The sequence below is a fragment of the Rana temporaria genome, chromosome 4 (assembly GCF_905171775.1).
Source record: "Rana temporaria chromosome 4, aRanTem1.1, whole genome shotgun sequence".
Classification (NCBI taxonomy): Eukaryota; Metazoa; Chordata; class Amphibia; order Anura; family Ranidae; genus Rana; species Rana temporaria.
Window position 1 is genome coordinate 450,309,081 of NC_053492.1, and position 19,417 is coordinate 450,328,497.

Consider the following 19,417-nt stretch of genomic DNA (forward strand, 5'->3'; position numbering starts at 1 on the left):
CAGCCAATGTTAAGTATGGCCGTCGTTCCCGCATTGAAATTTTAAAAAGTTACGTCGTTTGCGTAAGTCGTCCGTGAATGGGGCTGGACGTCATTTACGTTCACGTCGAAACCAATGACGTCCTTGCGGCATACTTTGGAGCAATGCACACTGGGAAATTCCACGGACGGCGCATGCGCCGTTCCGAAAAAACGTCAATCACGTCGGGTCACAGTAGTTTTGCATAAAACACGCCCCCCTGATCCAAATTTGAATTAGGCGTGCTTACGCCGGCCGATTTACGCTACGCCGCCGCAACTTACGGAGCAAGTGCTTTGAGAATACAGCACTTGTCCGGCTAAGTTGCGGAGGCGTAACCTAAATCGGATACGTTACGCCCTCGCAAAGATACGACGATCTACGAGAATCTGACCCTTAGACTGGTTCAGAGCCAACTATTTCTCTGAACTTTCCCCTAAATTTCCAATAGCACCGGCTCTGAACATAGCCAGGCGCTACATTAATATGGGGCTTTCCCTTGGACAAAGTTATTATTACACAAAACATCTACCTTTACCCCATGGTTGCAGTAACTGGGTAATGAACTGCAAGCTCACAACACAGGCTTGGGGTAAGAAAAATCGAAGTTTTGAAACTACAGTGAAGACACATAGGTGGTATGTTCATGATGACTCCATTTCAGACATTGCTTTATAATGTCTCACACTGTACTTGTGTCTCCCAGGAGCTTCCACACCTTTCCTGCGTTTGGTTAGTCTTCTGACAGCCAAAGCCTTGGTCAACCAAAGCCTTTCTCTAGGTTTACTAAGTGATTGCAATGAGACTGGTAACGTGTGCCATACCCTTCCCATCACCTGGAAGCCCTGCACTACTTAGCCTGGAGTAGTTACACCATTTCTCTTCCCTGGCGGTTAGCTTAGCAATGTTCGCCGCCATTCATATACTGCTTTGATGACATACTTTTCGGAGAAGCCTGCTGAATTCCAACGAATGATTTTCAGTTTTATCTGTCCAAAATGTTATTTGTGTATTATGGGGCTTCCTCTTGGGTAGCATTAGTAAAGCAACTGTTAAAAAAAAAAAAAAAAAAATTACCGCAAACATCTACCGTTACCCTATTGTGCAATCGCTGGGTAATTACCCGCAAACTTACAAAGCTTTGGTAAATGGAAGCTTCTCTTCTAGGTAATGTGGGAAGGTTCCCCCAATGGTTTTTTTTAGCAGCAGAGTTAAATAATTGCCAAAAACGTATATAGGTTAAAAGTATTGGCTTTATTAAATGTGGATGTATATTATGGTCATAAAAGTTAAAATATTAGCTCTGGCAGAGAAAATTGTTAAATTAATACATATACAAAAAATGCAAACACAAATTTGTTACACAGCATTGCATGTCAAAATGCATCTGTATGTATAACATTTTTGATGCGTTTCGACCCATATAAGCGGTGTCTTCTTCAGAGGATTGGTTTGCTGTAAAGAATTTGAAAAATGAATTAACATTCTTTACCAAAATTGGATATTGGTATTAACTACCATATTATTATTATTATTATTATTGTACAGGTTTTATATAGCGCCAACAGTTTGCGCAGCGATTAACAAAATAAAGGCAGACATTGGTTACATTACAATTTGGTACATGAGGAATCAGAGGGTCCTGCTCATTGGAGCTTACAATCTAAAAATGCGCAGTGAGGATGGCAACTTGGATGCCATACCACTTCCATCATCTGGAAGCTTTGCACTACTTGGCCCTGCAGAAGTTACACCATTTTCCATCCTGACAGTTGGCTCAGCAGTGTTTACTTCTTAATTGAATGCAATAGGTTAACTACTGCAATAAAGAGCTTAAAGCCATGGCTCTAAACCAAAAAAACTGAAACGTCCTCATTATTAACCGGCAATGTTTACCGCATTCCAAACTCCCAATGTGCAAAGCCTTAATGCGCTTAGGGTGTGGCCTGACAAGCGCTATATATAAACAAGAGGAGTATTAATATCGATTGCCTCTGCTCTGGCCACAGTCATTAAGCAGTGCAGACTGAAGTCATCACACTTCATTTCATTTACACAATGCTGTAATGTTTCATATCAAGGTGAGGTTTATTGTCCTAAAGAGTCCTAGTTATTTGTTATTCAAGTGTAGAGTTCTAGTGTCTAAATACTTAATTGGACTTGGATCATTTGGAAGTTAAGTAATAGATTTGGCAGCCGCTGTAGTACATGGTGTTTCTTCTCGTGTGCAGGAGACAGTGTTTAATTTATATCTCCCTATTTGAATAGTATGCGCGCTGCTAAACATTGACTTTGTTAAACGATTGGGAATTACTCCTGACAAAGGTCCCATTTATGGTTTTACACATAACGTCTTTTATTGTTTTCCTTTGTTTTATAATGGCATGAAGGTATTGGCAGGTGAGGCAGGGTAAATGGATCCATTAAACATGTCGGGTGTTGCTCAGGTGCTTTGCTGAAAAATAAAACATTAAGGGAAGTCTCATAGTACAGTGTTTCTCAACTCTAGTCCTCAAGTACCCCCAACAGGTCATGTTTTCAGGCTTTCCAATATTTTGTACAGGTGATTTGATTAGTTTCACTGCCTTAGTAATTCCCACAGCTGTTTCAGTGGGAAATCGTGAAAACATGACCTGTTGGGGATACTTGAGGACCGGAGTTGAGAAACATTGTCATTGTATAATGCAATGGAAAATTATTTTGCCAGCAGTTTAGGCGTTTCCGTGGGCTCTTCATAGTTCCATAGCATAGATGCATCATGCCATCTCAATCCCTTTGAGATGCACCTTTTTCCATCTATTTGCATGGGTAGTCCACCATTCTCTGCTCCATTGGTACAGCTGCTACCTCATTGGCTTTGCTAGGACCACAGGCACTTCTTGTGGCATTAGCAGCTCCAGGGTACCCAGCCCTGTCACAATTATCTAGCATCCTTATGACACGTACACACGATCGGAATTTCCAAAAACAAATGTTCAATGGGAGCTTTTAGTCGAAAATTCCAACTGTGTGTAGGCCCCATCGGACATTTTCTGTTGGAATTTCTGACAACAAAAATTTGAGAGCTGGTTCTCAAATTTTCCAACAAAAAATTCCGTTCTCGTAAATTCTGATCGTGTGTGGACAATTCCGACACACAAAATTCCACGCATGCTCTGAATCAAGTATGAGACGGAAGCGCTCGGTCTGGTAAAACTAGCGTTCGTAATGGAGATAGCACTTTCGTCACTCTGTAACAGACTGAAAAGCATGAGGCTGAAAAGCGCGAATCGTCTCTCGCCAAACTTCTACTAACACGACTGGTATTGAACTTCTCTTTTCTAGTGCCGTCATACGTGTTATAGGTCACCGCGTTCTTGACGTTGGGAATTTCCAACATTTGTGTGACCGTGTGTATGCAAGACAAGTTTGAGCCAACATCCGTCGGAAATGTATCCACGGTTTTGTTGTCACAATGTCCGATCGTCTGTACGCGGCATTGCAATTACATAGTTGGGTTGAAAAAAGACGCAAGTCCATCTAGTTCATCCAATAAAAAACAATGAATTAATAAATTATGAACCTCCCATAAACAGTACAGTACCCTATAACTACAGCCTAGGAAAGCAAAAAACCCTTCCAATTATTAGTTTCCAGGTTTAGATCAGTGGTCTTCAATATTTGCGGGGAAAAAATGGCTTAAGAAGAATATGGAACCCATCACATAAAAAGATTCCTTACCGACACTACACAAATGCATTACCAACTCTCCCGCCCCCTTACACCAGTGCCAATATAAATTAAAAGACAACATTGTAATTGCACTTACCCCTTCAATAAAATCACTAAAAAAACACTAAATGAGACATATTTATGAATATAGTTCTATATACTTGGCCCAAATGATTTGGTATGTTTGCCCACTGACAAAAATTATCAGTCTATAATTTTAATGGTAGCTTTATTTTTACAGTGAGAGACAGAATAGCAACAAAAATATCCAGAAAAACGCATTTCAAAAAAGTTACAAATTGATTTGCATTTTAATGAGTGAAATAAGTATTTGATCCCCTATCAATTGGCAAGGTTTCTGGCTCCCAGTGTCTTCTATACAGGTAACAAGCTGAGATTAGGAAAATGTATTCGAACTCTGTTAAAGTCTATGGGAGATTAACATGAAAGATCAAAAGTGCTCATTTTAAAGGCTTATATGCAAGGTATTATAAAAACTGTTTGGAGACCCAGGTCCTGCCCCAGGGGACATGTATCTATGCAAAAAAGTTTTAAACGCTGATTTTTTTTCGGGAGCAGTGATTTTAATAATGCTTTAAGTGAAACAATAAATGTGAAATATTACTTTAATTTTGTGCCTGGGGGGTGTCTATAGTATGCCTGTAAAGTGGCTATTTCTTATCGTACATCACGGGACACAGAGCAGCATATTCATTACTATGTGGGTTATATGGAGTACCTTCAGGTGATGGACACTGGCAATCTCAAACAGGAAGTGCCCCTCCCTATATAACCCCCTCCCATAGGAGGAGTACCTCAGTTTTTACGCCAGTGTCTTAGGTGTTGGTCATGGTTTAGCTTGCCTCCACATCCTTGGGATTAGGTGAGCTAACCGGTTCTGTCCAAAGGCCTCAGCGCTAAAGTGGTCAGTAACCGGGCCCCAAACCCTTGGGGTATAGCCCATAATGCTTTTCTTTTTAGAGAGCTGGACCCTGGGCCCAGAACTTAGAAACCTTTGGGGGCCTAATGTTTCTGTTGCCAGAGTGCTATATGGGCCCAGGACAGTGGATCCTTCATAGGAACCCAGGGCCTGAAGGTCTAGTACGCTACCCACGGAGATGGGGGAAGATTGGACCGCTTGCTGTGCAAAGTCCTGCGGCATGGAGCAGGTAAGAGGGGGGGCCTGCGGGACTTGGTTCGACAGCAGGCCCTCCAGGGATCTATGGGGAGGTTAGCCTGTGTATGCTCTGGCATTGGCAGTTGAGGTCACTATGTCTAAGAAAGACAGGATGGTCTGGATATTTTACCCCCCAAATATTGGATTCCCTGGTCTGTTTGCAGGTAACCATCTGACTGCGCGCTAGGTGGGTAGAGGGGGCTGTGAGCCTATACCTTTCCAGAACTTAGGTCTTAACCTACCAAAAGTTCCTACCTGGCTGGGTGTCAGGCCGCAGGCAGCTGAAGGAGGGGACTTCCCCTAGCCGCTCTGTGTCCGGTAAAGAGATGCTTTAAGAGCTTACCTATAGCTGCGCTGTGGCATGTATCCTGCATGGCAGGACTCCTGGTGTCTTCCAGCATGGCCCCCCCCCGATAGCGGGCGCGCGCGCGGGCGCGTGCATGAGAAATAATGAAATTCGCGCCATTTCGGAGGGGGGGGCGGGGCGTCAGGTTCATAGGAGGAAGGGGCGTCCCTTCCTCTGTGGTGTACAGCTCATTCAGTCTGAGCCTGGAACAAGGAGGACACAGAGCGGCAGCGCTGCGGCTGAGAACAGTGACACCCGGTGGCGCAAGCGAGTATTACAGTTCTGGAATTCAGAACTAGCTTAAATTTGTCCAGCCTAGAAAATCCTTATGGCAGCAGGTGGATACTAGCAAATTCTGCTGTGGGGGACAGTGTGCTTTGAAAAAAAAAAAAAAAAACTTTTCTTTTGAAAAAAAAAAAAAAAAAAAGGGAAAAGGTAAAAGCACTGACTGGATTCCCCACCAGGTTTTTTGGTCATCAGTAGTACTGTTGTTCCCTAAACCACATATATTATCTCCTGGTTACAACAGTCAGTTGTTGTATACAGGGGTACCTCGGTATTGTACCATGGCTCCCAAAGGCTCGGGATCAAAAGGGGTCAGAAAACCAAAGGGTTCCCCCTCGGATTCTGAGGATACGAGTCAGGCTATGCCGGTACTCTCCCCACCTGTCAACCCAGTGGTGGGTGCCTTGGATGAGCCAGTAGGGGGGTCTGGTGCTGAGGCTGGCCCAGATCCACCCAACCCTGTGTTTATCACAGAGGAGATGCTAGCCGTCTCCCTAGGAGGGCTAGAGGAAAGATTGGCAGCTATGATCACCAGATCCATGCCAGGCAAGAAGCGGACTAGATCCCCTTCGCCTAAGGGTGTATCCTCGGATAATGAGGTTCTTTCCCCGGAGGAGTTAGAAGATCAGGAGGATCAATTGGACCAGAACCTAGAGGGTTCAGACGTTGAGGAATTTACTGTAGAGGAACCATTTTTAGCCTCCCAAGCGGAGAGGTTATGGATACAGTATTTGACAGACATGGTCCGTTCGGCCTTTAAGATGCCCTTACCAGGGCCTCAGCTTCCGGAGGTTTCCTCTTTGGGATCCTTAAAAGCGCCCTTGAGCAATGCAGTTTTTCCGGTCCATCCTCTGTTAGAGGGGTTAATCTTCCAGGATTGGGTACGGCCGGACAGAGTTTTTCTGCCGCCTAAAAGATTTTCTATTATCTACCCTATGGAAAAGAAATTTGCCAAAAAATGGGCGCTCCCAGCTGTGGACGCAGCCATCTCCGGTGGAAAACATACAAATGTTTAAAGACCCGGTGGATAAACGTTTAGAATCACTTTTGAAAGCCTCCTTTGCTACGGCAGGAGCAGTGGTACAGCCAGCGGTGGCTGCTATCGGGGTCTGTCAGGCTTTAAAGGACCAGACAAAGCAGATGCTTAAGGACATTCCTGCCCAACAGGCAGAGGAGTTATCCGATATTCCCAGAGCTTTGTGCTTTGCGGTAGATGCTATAAAAGACTCCATCCAACAGGCGTCTATCTCTATGTTTGGTGCATATGAGGAGGCTCTTATGGTTAAAGAACTGGGCGGCCGAGCCACCATGCAAGAAACTGCTGGCGGGGTTCCCCTTCCATGGAGGGCGACTCTTCGGAGAAGATCTGGATAAATACATGCAGACTATTTCAAGTGGCAAAAGTACCCTTCTACCAGTAAAAAAAAAAAAAAAAAAAAGAGGTTCCGGGGGCCAGCCTTTAAAAAAAAAAAAAAAAACAGCTTTCCCCTATGCCGAGTACCTCAAATTCCAGGCAGTATCGACGGCCTCCTGCGCGATCCAACTTTAACAATAAATCGCAGGGACAGGCCCCTGGGGGCAAGAAGCCATGGTTTCGCAAACCAACAAAGCCAGCCCCTAAGTCTGCTTTATGAAGGGGCGCCCCCACTCACTCGAGTGGGGGGAAGGCTTCGTCTCTTCGCAGAGGTTTGGGGAAGCCAACATCCCCGACAAATGGGTCCAGTCATCTGTGGCCACAGGCTACAGATTAGAGTTTTTAAGGTTTCCTCCGCCTCATTTCCAGGAATCAAGGGTTCCGAACGATCCAGCAAAAAAGGCCTTGCTGCTAGCGGCATTGGATCGTCTGCTTCGCCAGGGCGTGATAGTAGAGGTACCAGCCCAAGAGAAGGGGCTAGGTTTCTACTCCAATCTGTTTGTCATACCAAAACCCAACGGCGATGTCAGACCCATTTTGGACCTAAAGAGTCTAAATGTTTACCTAAAGGTCCAGTCATTTCGGATGGAATCCGTTCGGTCAACAGCCGCCGCGCTCCAGAAGGACGACTTTCTGGCGTCTATAGACATAAAAGACGCTTACCTTCATATACCGATCTTTCAGCCACATCAAAGATTTTTATGCTTCACAGTGGCCCAGCGTCACTTCCAATTTGTGGCGCTCCCTTTCGGGCTGGCTACGGCCCCCCGGGTATTCACGAAGGTCCTGGCTCCAATTCTAGCCAATCTAAGAATCCAAGGGGTCACGGTCCTAGCATACTTGGACGACCTCTTAATCATAGATCACTCGGCTCCTTGCTTGGAGCGAGCAGTAGCCCTCACGGTTCAGTACCTGGAGAGGTTCGGTTGGATCCTAAACCGAGAAAAATCAGCATTTCAACCCTCAAAACAGTTGGTATATCTCGGCATGAGGTTAGACACGGCTCAGCAGAAGGTATTTTTGCCCCTGGTAAAGGTCAAAGCTATCAAAGAATTGATTTGGTTGGTTCTAAGCAAAAGAGAGCCAACCGTTCGCCTATGTATGCGTTTACTAGGCAAGCTAGTGGCCACGTTCGAGGCGGTACCTTACGCACAGAGCCATACTCGCGTCCTACAGGCAGCTATTCTAACAGCTTGGAACAAGAAGGCCCAGGCCTTGGAGTTTCCTTTGACTCTATCATCAAGAGTCCGGCAAAGTCTGGGCTGGTGGTTAAACCCTCAGAATCTGCTAAAGGGAAAATCTTTCTCCCCCATAGCCTGGAAGATAGTGACCACAGATGCCAGCCTGAAAGGCTGGGGAGCGGTCTTGGATGGTAGCACTCGCCAAGGTACTTGGGCAGAGGCGGACAAGCAGCTGCCCATCAATATCCTGGAGCTCAGAGCAGCGTGGCTAGCCCTCGAGGCTTGGACATCCAAATTACAAGGGTCCCCGGTGAGAATACAATCAGACCATGCCACAGCTGTGGCATATATATAAACCACCAAGGGGGAACCAGGAGTCGCGCCGCTCAAAGAGAAGTGAGCTTAATATTTTTATGGGCAGAAGCTTATGTTCCCTGCATATCGGCAATATTCATTCCCGGAGTGGACAACCTGCAGGCGGACTTCCTAAGTCGCCAAACTCTGTCGCCAGGGGAATGGTCTCTACATTCCCAGGTCTTCCGGACAATCTGTCAGAAGTGGGGTGTGCCAGACAAGGATATCATGGCATCAAGGTTCAATAAGAAACTAGACGGGTTCATATCCCGGACAAGGGATCCGATGGCCTGCGGAACCGATGCGTTGGTGTGCCCTTGGCATCAGTTCAAACTTCTGTATGCCTTTGCCCCGCTACAGTTACTACCCCGCCTGTTGCGCAGGATCAGGGTGGAGCACAAACCAGTCATCCTGGTAGCTCCAGCATGGCCCAGGAGGGCATGGTACTCACTAATCCTAAAGATGGCAGTGGGAGACCCTTGGACGCTTCCTCTACGGCCAGACCTACTCTCACAAGGACCGATCCTCCACCCTGCATTACGGCGTCTAAATTTGACGGCCTGGCGGCTGAATCCCTGAGTCTCAGGGGTAGAGGGCTGTCTAGGCAGGTAACCTCTACCCTGATCAGGGCTAGAAAGCCGGTCACCAGGGTGATTTATTACAGGATCTGGAAGACCTACGTAGGCTGGTGTGAGTCCAAGAAATGGCTTTCCCGCAAGCATACCATTGATCGAGTGGTTAAGTTTTTTTCTCCAGCTAGGAGTGGATAAAGGTCTGGCATTAAACACAATCAAAGGACAGAGGTCAGCTTTGTCAGTGTGGTTTCAGCGGCCGCTGGTCACCCACTCGCTGGTTAAGACCTTCATACAGGGGGTCTTGTGTATTAATCCTCCAGTTAAATCCCCGCTTTGTCCGTGGGATTTAAATCGTGTTCTGTCAAGTGTACAGAAACAACATTTTGAGCGGTTGGCTTAAATTCTTTTTGTTTCACTGACAAGGAAGTCAGTAATTTTGGTCGCCATAGTTTCCGCCAGAAGAGTAGCGGAGCTGGCAGCCTTATCCTGTAAGGAACCATATCTTATTTTCCATAAGGTCAGGGTCGGTTTTCCGCCCTCATCCTTCCTTCCTACCGAAGGTTATATCCAGTTTTCATCTAAACCAGGATTTGGTATTACCATCCTTCTTTCCTAAACCTACTTCCAGAAAGGAAGGGTTGCTGCATACCTTGGATATTGTCAGGGCCATGAAGGCCTATCTTAAAGCTACAGAGAAGATTTGAAAAACAAGAGGTGTTGTTCAATTTGCCAGATGGGCCCAAGAGAGGGCAGGCAGCTGCAAGATCCACCATCTCGAGGTGGATTAAACAGTTAAACACTCAGGCCTGCGGCTTGAAAGGTTGCCTCCTCCTTTGTCATGGGCGCCTCCTGGGCAGCACACCATCAGATCTCTATGGCTCAAGTTTGCAAGGCAGCAACCTGGTCTTCAATCCACACGTTTAAAAAATTTACCAGGTGGATGTTAGAAGGAATGCTGATACAGCCTTTGAGCAGGCAGTGCTGCAGGCTGTGATTTAAGACCCTCAGAATCGGGGGCACCCTTGAGTTAAAATTTAAATTTAAATTTATTTTTTCTCGACTAAATGGGATTTATTATTATTTGAGTATATCTCTAAATTAAATCCTGTTGTCTTGGGAAGATGTCTCCCTCCCCTCATTAAAGCATTGCTTTGGGACATCCCACATAGTAATGAATATGCTGCTCTGTGTCCCGTGATGTACGATAAGAAAAAGGGATTTTTAAATACAGCTTACCTGTAAAATCCTTTTCTTGGAGTACATCACGGGACACAGAGCTCCCACCCCTCTTATGGGGACCATTTTGGGAGGCATACTGCTTGCTACAAAACTGAGGTACTCCTCCTATGGGAGGGGGTTATATAGGGAGGGGCACTTCCTGTTTGAGATTGCCAGTGTCCATCACCTGAAGGTACTCCATATAACCCACATAGTAATGAATATGCTGCTCTGTGTCCCGTGATGTACTCCAAGAAAAGGATTTTACAGGTAAGCTGTATTTAAAAATCCCTTTTTTTTCCTGTGTTTAGAACAGTCCCTGCATAAAATGACATTTGTAAAGGGGAAAAAAAGTAATTGAAAACTACGTGTGGTTGTAATGAATTGTCGGGTCTCAGCAATACAGATAAAACTCATTGAAAAAAATGGCATGGGCCCCCCCCCCCCCCCCCCCAGTCCATTACCAGGCCCTTTGAGTTCTGGTATGAATATTAAAGCGGGGGTTCACCTGAACATTTTTTTTTTAAAGCCAGCAGCTACAAATACAGCAGCTGCTGACTTTTTAAAAAATTAACACTTACCTGTCCAAGTTGCCTGCCGAAGCCGTGCGGTAGCTCGGCTCTCGGCTTCCCCCGCCGCCATCCTAGGTAAGGGAATCGGGAAGTGAAGCGCTGCGGCTTCACTGCCCAGTTCCCTACTGCGCATGCGCGAGTCGCGCTGTGCATTTCCCACTGGTCCCCGTTGTGTTCTGGGAGCTGAGTATTTACCAGAACACAACGGGGGGGTGAAGCGGAGGGGCCGGACTCCCGCAGGAGTCTATACCCGGAAGTGGTGCAAATACCTGTTTTATATATCTGCACCCCCTCCCCCCTGAAAGGTGTCAAATGTGACATCGGAGGGGGGGAGGGTTCCGAAAAGTGGAGGTTTACTTTTGGGTGAACCTCTGTTTTAAGGGAAACCTTGCACCAATTAAAAAAAAATGGCTTAGGGGTCCCCCTCAATATCTATACCAGACTATTTTAAGGGGAATCCTGGATCCAAATGTAAAAAAAATTGACGTAGGGGGTCCCCCCAAAAATCCATACCAGGCCCTTATCTGAGCATACAACCTGGCTTGTCACAGGAAAAGAGGGAGAATGAGAGAGCGCCCCCCCCCCCTCCTGAACCATACCAGGCCAAATGCCCTCAACTTGGGGAGGATGCTTTGGGGTCTGACTGCAAAGCACCTTGTCCCCATGTTGATGGGGACAAGGGCCTCATCCCCGCAACCCTTGCCTGGTGGTTGTGGGGGTCTGCCAGCAGGGGGCTTATCGGAATCTCTAAGCCCCCTTAAACAAGGGGAGCCCCAGAAGCCACCTCCCCCTATTTGAATTGGTAACATGGTACATTGTACCCCTGCCATTTCACAAAAAAAGTGTTAAAAATAAGAGACAGCTTGGGACAAGTCCTTTATAAAAAAATAAAACAATTAAAATGTCCAGCGATTTAAATCCACATCACCCCACGACCGAAAAAGAAAAGGGGTCTGGTATGAATATTTAGGGGAACCCTGAACCAAAATTTAAAAAAAATTGCATGGGTGTCCCCCCAAATTCCATACCAGGCCCTTCAGATCTGGTATGGATTTTTGGGGGGATCCCTACGCCATTTTGTTTTTACATTTTGGCGCAGGGTTCCCCTTAAAATCCATGCCAGACCTGAAGGGTCTGGTATGAATTTTGAGGTGGACCCCCTATGCCATTTATTTTTAAAATATTTGGTGCAGGGTTCCCCTTAATATCCATACCAGACTTGAAGGGCCTTGTATAGAATTTAGGGGGACCCCCACGCAAATTTGTTTTTTAATCTTGATTCGTTTTTTCAATGAGACCCGACAATTCATTACAGCCGCGATCAGTTTTAAATAACTTTTTTTCCTTTTAGAAATGTAATTTTACTGCTGGACTGTTCTAAACACAGGAAAACTGTGCCGCTTTACAGGCATACTATAGACATCCCCAGGCACAAAATTTAAGGAATATTTCACTTTTATTGTTTCGCTTTAAGCATTATTAAAATCACTGCTCCCGAAGAAACTATGTCCCTTGGGGCAGGACCCAGGTCCCCAAACACTTCCTATGACAATACCATGCATATAAGCCTTTAAAATTAGCACTTTTGATTGTTCATGTTAATCTCCCATAGACTTTTAAATGGTGTTTCGCGGCTTTCGAATTTGCCACAAACACTGCATAATGTTCGCTATTTGGTGAACTTACATTCGACTCGAACATCGGGCTCATCCCTAGTGCAGACAAGCTGCGTCTCTTATGTTATACGTAGGTGCCACAGTTGGGGTCCATGATACATGGTAGCATTTTTGTTTCTACCTTTTTTTGTCTTGCTATATTAAATTTTGTTTGTCAACATTCTGTGTGTCAGATGCGTTTGCATGAAATGTTGCTTATATGTTGTTCGCTTTTTTTTTGTGGTTTACCAGTGTGCACAAAGGGCCAAGTAGTCAGTGGTCAGTATAGGATGCTCGCAAAGCATGGTGGTTACGTCTGGGTGGAAAGTCATGGCACTGTCATCTACAACACACGCAACTCCCAGCCACAATGCATCGTCTGTGTGAACTACGTCCTGAGGTAAGGAGAAAAAATTCTGGTACCACGTTAGACCATGTTGGAACAAAGCAGTCAATAATTCTAGAGCAACCTCTTCTATATATGCATTTTACTCTTTTAGGTATGGCAAATCAATCAACTCCCTATTGAGTGTTTACCAACTGTAGAGGAGGTTATGTCCTCTCTCCTTTATCATAATTATCAGTCAAGCTACTGTTAGTGGTCCAAGTCAAATGTCCATTAAATTCTGTGTACAGTTGGCTAGAGGCAGAAGAATCAAGGCCCTGCTGTATTGCTCACCATCTAGTGCAGTGGCCTCCAAACTGCAGCCATGGGCCAGATGTGGACCTTTACTTGCCTTTATTTGACCCTTGGGGCACTAACCCTCACACTGATACAAGGCACCATTCCTTCCACCCTCTCAGCAGTGGGGCAGAATTCCAGTCACCGACACCAACAATGGGGCACGATGGTCGGACCCTATTTATCTCCCCTGATACCAACAATGGGGTACTATTCCTCCCACTAATACCAATGACGTAGCACAATTTAGTCCCATTGACACTGGGGCATTTTCTACTTACTCTAGCCACAGTTCAGCCCCCTCAAAGTCTGAGGAACCGTAAACTGGTTCTTTGTTTAGAAAGTTCGGGGACCCTTGCTCTCGTGGATAAGAAAATGCAACTAGCGGTATCTGCTCAATTCATTGTCACCTTAAGAATGAAAGCATTGTCACCCTAAGAAGGAAGGGCCTATGGTTACACTTTTTTTAGGTAGTATAATTTAACTTGGGTAGTATAATTTAGTTGAAAGCAAGAAATACTGAAAATATGGGATTGAAGAAAATCAGACACTTTGCCAATTCAGGGCAAAGGTGACAGGTTTTATGGAGGAAGAGCCCCTTACTTGGTGACAGGGCCGCCATCAGGGGGGTACAGGCATTACCCCTGTAAGGGGCCTGGCTGGCCCCCCTCCCCTGATACTCAAATGTATCATGGTCTCCCAACTCTCTATTGCTCTTTTGGAGTAACTAAGTCCAAGAGGAGCATGTGAACTCCCCTCAGGATGCACTGCTTGGAGCTGAGCAGCCAATAACCAGGTTCCAGCACTGTCGGGTGAGGAGAAGGCTGAAGAAGTTAATTCTGTCTAAGCTCCAACAAACTCCTTCCGACATGGAACATACTCAAGCTTAGACTTGGTGTTTCAATGGAGTGGTGGATGGGGGTGCACCTAAGATAAGTATCAGCTGGTAGAGGGTTGTTTTTACAGAAGAACCTGACAACTTGCCCCAAATGACCAAAGTGATGAGGGTTCATTACATTTACAGGAACATATGTATCAACGGATTCGGTTTATCTTCTTAGGGTTAGATGCATTTTAATTATTACCCACCTTTTAAATATGACTATGCTTCTGTTAATTATTTTTTTCTGCAGTGACATAGAAAAGACAGATATTGTGTTCTCTATGGACCAGACAGAGTCTCTCTTCAAGCCTCACCAGGTGACCATGAGCTCTATCTTCAGCAATGCTGTCTCTGACAAGACCAGCGATTTCTTGTATACCAAGCTGAAGGAAGAACCAGATGAGCTGGCACAGCTGGCTCCCACTCCAGGGGATGAAATTATTTCCTTGGATTTTGGTAAGTAGATTTAATCTTTGGGCTATAGACCTAATCCTAACTGTAAGGCACGGATGTCAAACTCTGATAACACATCTTACCAGGTTATATAGAATAACCCCTAAAAGGGCCAGATTATTCTACATAAAGGCCATTCTGACCCAATTAAAAAAAAAATCTATGGCCATAGCCGCCGACTGTATCACTCGGCCCGGCCCACCCGGCGGGCCGCGTCATCCGCTGTGATTGACAGCAGCGCCAGCCAATGGCTGCGCTGCTATAAATCCGCCCAGCCTAGCCAATCAACGGCCAGGCTGGGAACCGAATAGGATGACGAGAACGCACATGGGACTTTCGAGTGGATAGGTAAGTAAAACGGGGGCTCGGGGGGGGCGGTGCTATCAGATGTTTTTTTACCTTAATGCATAGGATGCATTAGGGTAAAAAAACTTTTACCTTTTACAACCCCTTTAAGTTCATACCTAAATAGTCATCACCTGAACAATCAAGGCGTTATGAGCTGGAATTGGTGCCAAAAGCTCCCTTTCCCTGAGCCAAACAGATGTACCATAATCAATTTATTTGATTTCTCTGGAACCTTTGAAAGTTCTTAAAATGGCTTAAGGAAAGATACACACAAAGAGAAGATGAAACCTTTTCTTCAATATTTGGTGGTGTTTTAACTGTGTGGATTGACTTTTGCTTTGTAGGTTCTCAGACTTATGAAGAGCCATCAACTTACAACAGCAGTGCGCAGCCAAGTCCAAACAAACAGTGGCCACTGGAAGTCAATAATCATGGATCCCAGCCTGACATTGTGAACCATCCGTCCTTTACAGCGCCTCAGGTGGCTCCTGGGAGTACTACACCCAGTGCTAGCAGCAACAGCAGCTGCTCTACGGTAAGACTTTGCTTTCCAGTGATGTTTTATTAATCTCTTATCCAATAGTAACAATGACAAGGGTGTTTGAACAGCTGCAGCAATAGTCGAAAAAATGTAATCAATGTAAATTCTTTATTTATGTAGTAATTACCTCATATGTCCCTTCAATTTCAGCCAAGCAGTCCAGGAGAGTACTATACGACTTTGGAAGAAGGTCTCAAGATTGAGCTGATTGAGAAACTCTTTGCAATGGATACAGAAGCAAAGAATAATTGTAACACTACTAAGGTAGGTGGGGAAGAAATGTGTCCCACAAAAATCAATCAGTTTCTGCTTGTCATATTGTTAGTAAATATTATTATTATACAGGATTTATATAGCGCCAACAGTTTACTCAGCGCTTTACAATATTAAAAGGGAGATAATACAGTTATAATACAATAAAATACAAGAGGATTAAGAGGGCCCTGCTCAGAAGAGCTTACAATCTAATAGGGTGGGGCAGGTGGTACAAAAGGTTGTAACTGTGGGGAATATTAGGAAATTATAACAAGGCTGTCAGCTGTATTTTATTTCCCCCCCACTTTATTATAAGAAGGTGGTAATCCACCTGACAGATGATGTTACCATCAGGGTAATTGGGTACAAGACGGCTGTATTTTTTTATAATAATTTTAGTGGCCTAGTATATATTTCTTATTTATTCTAAGTAGTTACATAGTTGGTACGGCTGAATAGGGATAAGCCGAACACCCCCCCGTTCGGTTCGCACCAGAACCTGCGAACACACCAAAAGTTTGTGTGAACTTTAGAACTTTGTTAAAGTCTATGGGACTCGAACGTTTGAAATCTAAAGTGCTAATTTTAAAGGATAATACGCAAGTTATTGTCCTAAAAAGTGTTTGGGGACCTGGGCCCTGTCCCAGGGGACATGTATCAATGCAAAAAAAAGTTTTAAAAACTGATTTTTTTTCGGGAGCAGTGAATTTAATAATGCTTAAAGTGAAACAATAAAAGTGAAATATTCCTTTAAATTTTGTACCTGGGGCGGGGGGGGTGTATAGTATGCCTGTGAAGCAGCACATGTTTCCCGTGCTTAGAACTGTCCCTGCACAAAGTGTCATTTCTGAAGGAGAAAAAGTCATTTAAAATCACTTGCGGCTATAATGAATTGTCGGCTCCCGGCAATTCAGAGAAAAGTCATTCATAAAAAAATAAATAAATAAGCGTGGGGTCCCCCCACATTCAATTACCAGGCCCTTCAGGTCTGGTATGGATATTAAGGGGAACCCCGCCATCAATATTTCACTTTTATTGTTTCACTTTAAGCATTATTAAATTCACTGCGCCCGGAAAAACGTCTTTTTTTTTTAAAAACTTTTTTTTGCATTGATACATGTCCCCTGGGGCAGGACCCAGGTCCCCAAACACTTTTTAGGACAATAACTTGCATATTAGCCTTTAAAATTAGAACTTTAGATTTCTCCCATACACTTTAACAGGGTGTTCCGTGGCTTTTCGAATTTGCCGCGAACACCTCAAATTGTTCGCTGTTCGCCGAACTTTCGAACAGGCAATGTTCGAGTCAAACCTGAGTTTGACTCGAACTCGAAGCTCATCCCTACGGCTGAAAAAAGACACCAGCCCATCCAATCTTATCTAGTAGCAGAGTAAAGTACTTCTGTTAAATATTTAGAGGGATGCTATACTTTCTATTAAAGATGCGTTATATGTGTATACTTTCATTAAATCACGCATTTATTTTCCTCTTTAGAATGACTTTAATGAGCTGGATCTTGAAACGCTCGCCCCATACATTCCAATGGATGGTGAAGATTTCCAGTTGAACCCCATTTGCCAGGAAGAGAGTCCCCTCAGTGATAGCACACAACAGCCCACCCAGCAGAACATAAGTAGCATGAATACACTCTACCAACCCAGTGCCCCTCCTCCTCAGAGCCAGTACCTGCATCAGACTTATGCCCAACAAATGGCAGCTAAAAGCAGTAATCCCAGCCAGGATTCTCTGCCCACCGGCCTCTATAATGGTGAAAGAAAGTCGCCAGCCTTATTGGCCTATCATACCGGAGCAAGTACACCACTGTCTTCATTGGGAGGCAGACCTAATGTACAATGGCCACCAGACCCTCCTGTCAATTACATGCCCCCAAAGTGGAGAATGATGGAGCAATACCATGAATCCAACTCAGCTACTGGACACCCAATGCATCAACACAGCATGCCATTATATAAGCAAAGGTATGAGGAATAAAGATAAAATATCTATCCTTTATTTTTTTTCTTGTATTCCCTTACCCTCCCTTCTCTTTCTTTCCTTCCTTTACCTTCTCTGCCCTTCCTTGTGTAGCACTACCCCCCGTAGGAGCTGCTGGTTTAGATTTTGGGTTTTGCACGTTACCTCTAAGTTCGCTGTCTAGGGAAGACAGTCTGTAGGAATTGGAATGTCCACACAAGATGTAAAACCTTCAACTGTAGGCTTTATTTTTGCTGCATAAACTTTAAAGGAAGTAGAGAGCAAAGAGATAAGGGGAAGGTTCAGGTACGCGGTACAGAATGCACAATCGATATTCACAGTTCCAATCTTCACCACTCAATCCTGAGTGGGTATTGCTCACCCGGATAGACCCCTCTCACATGGCCTAGCAGCCGGAGTAATGCACGAGACGGTATAGGAAACAGTCTCTGCTACAGACAGTCTGAGAACGCAGAATGGATATTCAGGAATCCTCTGCCACAGGATTTAAAGTCCTGAACTTCCTGCCTTACAGCCAAAGAGCCTTTAAGCCAATCCGGCGGACTGTAAGGTGTGGTAGGTTACGGTGCATCCTTCAATAAGTTGCCAGGCTTCTCCCAAAGTACCAGCCTTCCGCTCAGTCCTTTCCGGGACAGGTCCTCCCCTGGCTTCCTTCATTGAGTGGCTTCCTCCCGCAGGACAGACAGCACAGGATCACCTCACCATCACCACGACAACTGGGCCTACTTTAGAGGAACACTGCCTCAGACCAACGTGGTCCCGAGACTGAGATCACTCACGCCAGGAGGGCCACGAGGCGAAGGCCCCCGAAAAATGGCGTCTGCCCCTTAAGCATCCCCTCTCAGCATGCACAGCGGGGTCACCACTCTCACTGTACTGCTGCCGAGGAGAGATACCCAATACACCATGGTACACCTGTATTTCAACATGGGCCTGAAGTGGCAACGCCACCCACAGTCAACAAAGGAAAAATACTTCCAGGCAGTACCACAGCCACAACAGAAGCAAATTTGTACACAATTCAACAGGTATGGGCCCAAGCATCCCCTAATCTTTGGGAGCAGGGCGTTATACTTGATATACGATTTTTCGGTTTTTGATAGTAGACACCTGGTAAACCACATAACAATTCCTTATACCTGTTGGGGGCTCATTGTGTTCTTTGCACCAAGTCCCTACGTTTCTACACCTGCTATGTCCATTACAAAGAGTTCACACTCTGCCTGTTAGATGAAGAATGTGACTGGAGGGGATAGAACACACAAAGGTGGATAAGAACACCTAAGACTCCCCACTAGTAGTAAAAAAAATCGTTAGTGGTGCTGTTAAATATTATGAGATTTAATACATTAGTCCATCAATAAGTCCTTGAGGGGGAGAGATGAAAAGGGGAGACCTGTATAGATTAATTTAGCAGTCCAAAACCTTGGCAGTCTTTGAGGGGGGGTTGAAAGCAGACTCCAGATTTGTGACTAAGAAGAGAAACGCAGGCGCCTCTATGTTAGACCTGTAAACATTTTAATGAGATACAGGTGCATTATCCACTTACATGGAGTTTAACCACTTAAGGACCGCCTCCTGCACATTTACGTTGGCAGAATGGCACGGCTGGGCACATGCACGTACAGGCACGTCCTGTGCTAGTACCCAGCCGTGGGTCCGAAACTCCAGGACCCGATCGCTGCTGGAGTCCCGCGATCGGTCCCCGGAGCTGAAGAACGGGGAGTGCCGTGTGTAAACACAGCTTCCCCGT

At 45.2% G+C, this 19,417-nt stretch overlaps 1 protein-coding gene across 1 annotated transcript in view; it reads left to right on the forward strand.

The window, feature by feature from the left end:
• The window catches only part of EPAS1 (endothelial PAS domain protein 1), a 244,659-nt gene that overhangs the window by 211,741 nt on the left and 13,501 nt on the right, over positions 1–19,417 (forward strand). The window contains exons 8-12 of the mRNA XM_040351560.1: positions 12,759–12,906; positions 14,322–14,527; positions 15,217–15,407; positions 15,564–15,677; positions 17,164–17,648. Coding sequence (XP_040207494.1) covers positions 12,759–12,906; positions 14,322–14,527; positions 15,217–15,407; positions 15,564–15,677; positions 17,164–17,648 — 1,144 coding nt within the window. The remainder of the gene's footprint in view (positions 1–12,758; positions 12,907–14,321; positions 14,528–15,216; positions 15,408–15,563; positions 15,678–17,163; positions 17,649–19,417) is intronic.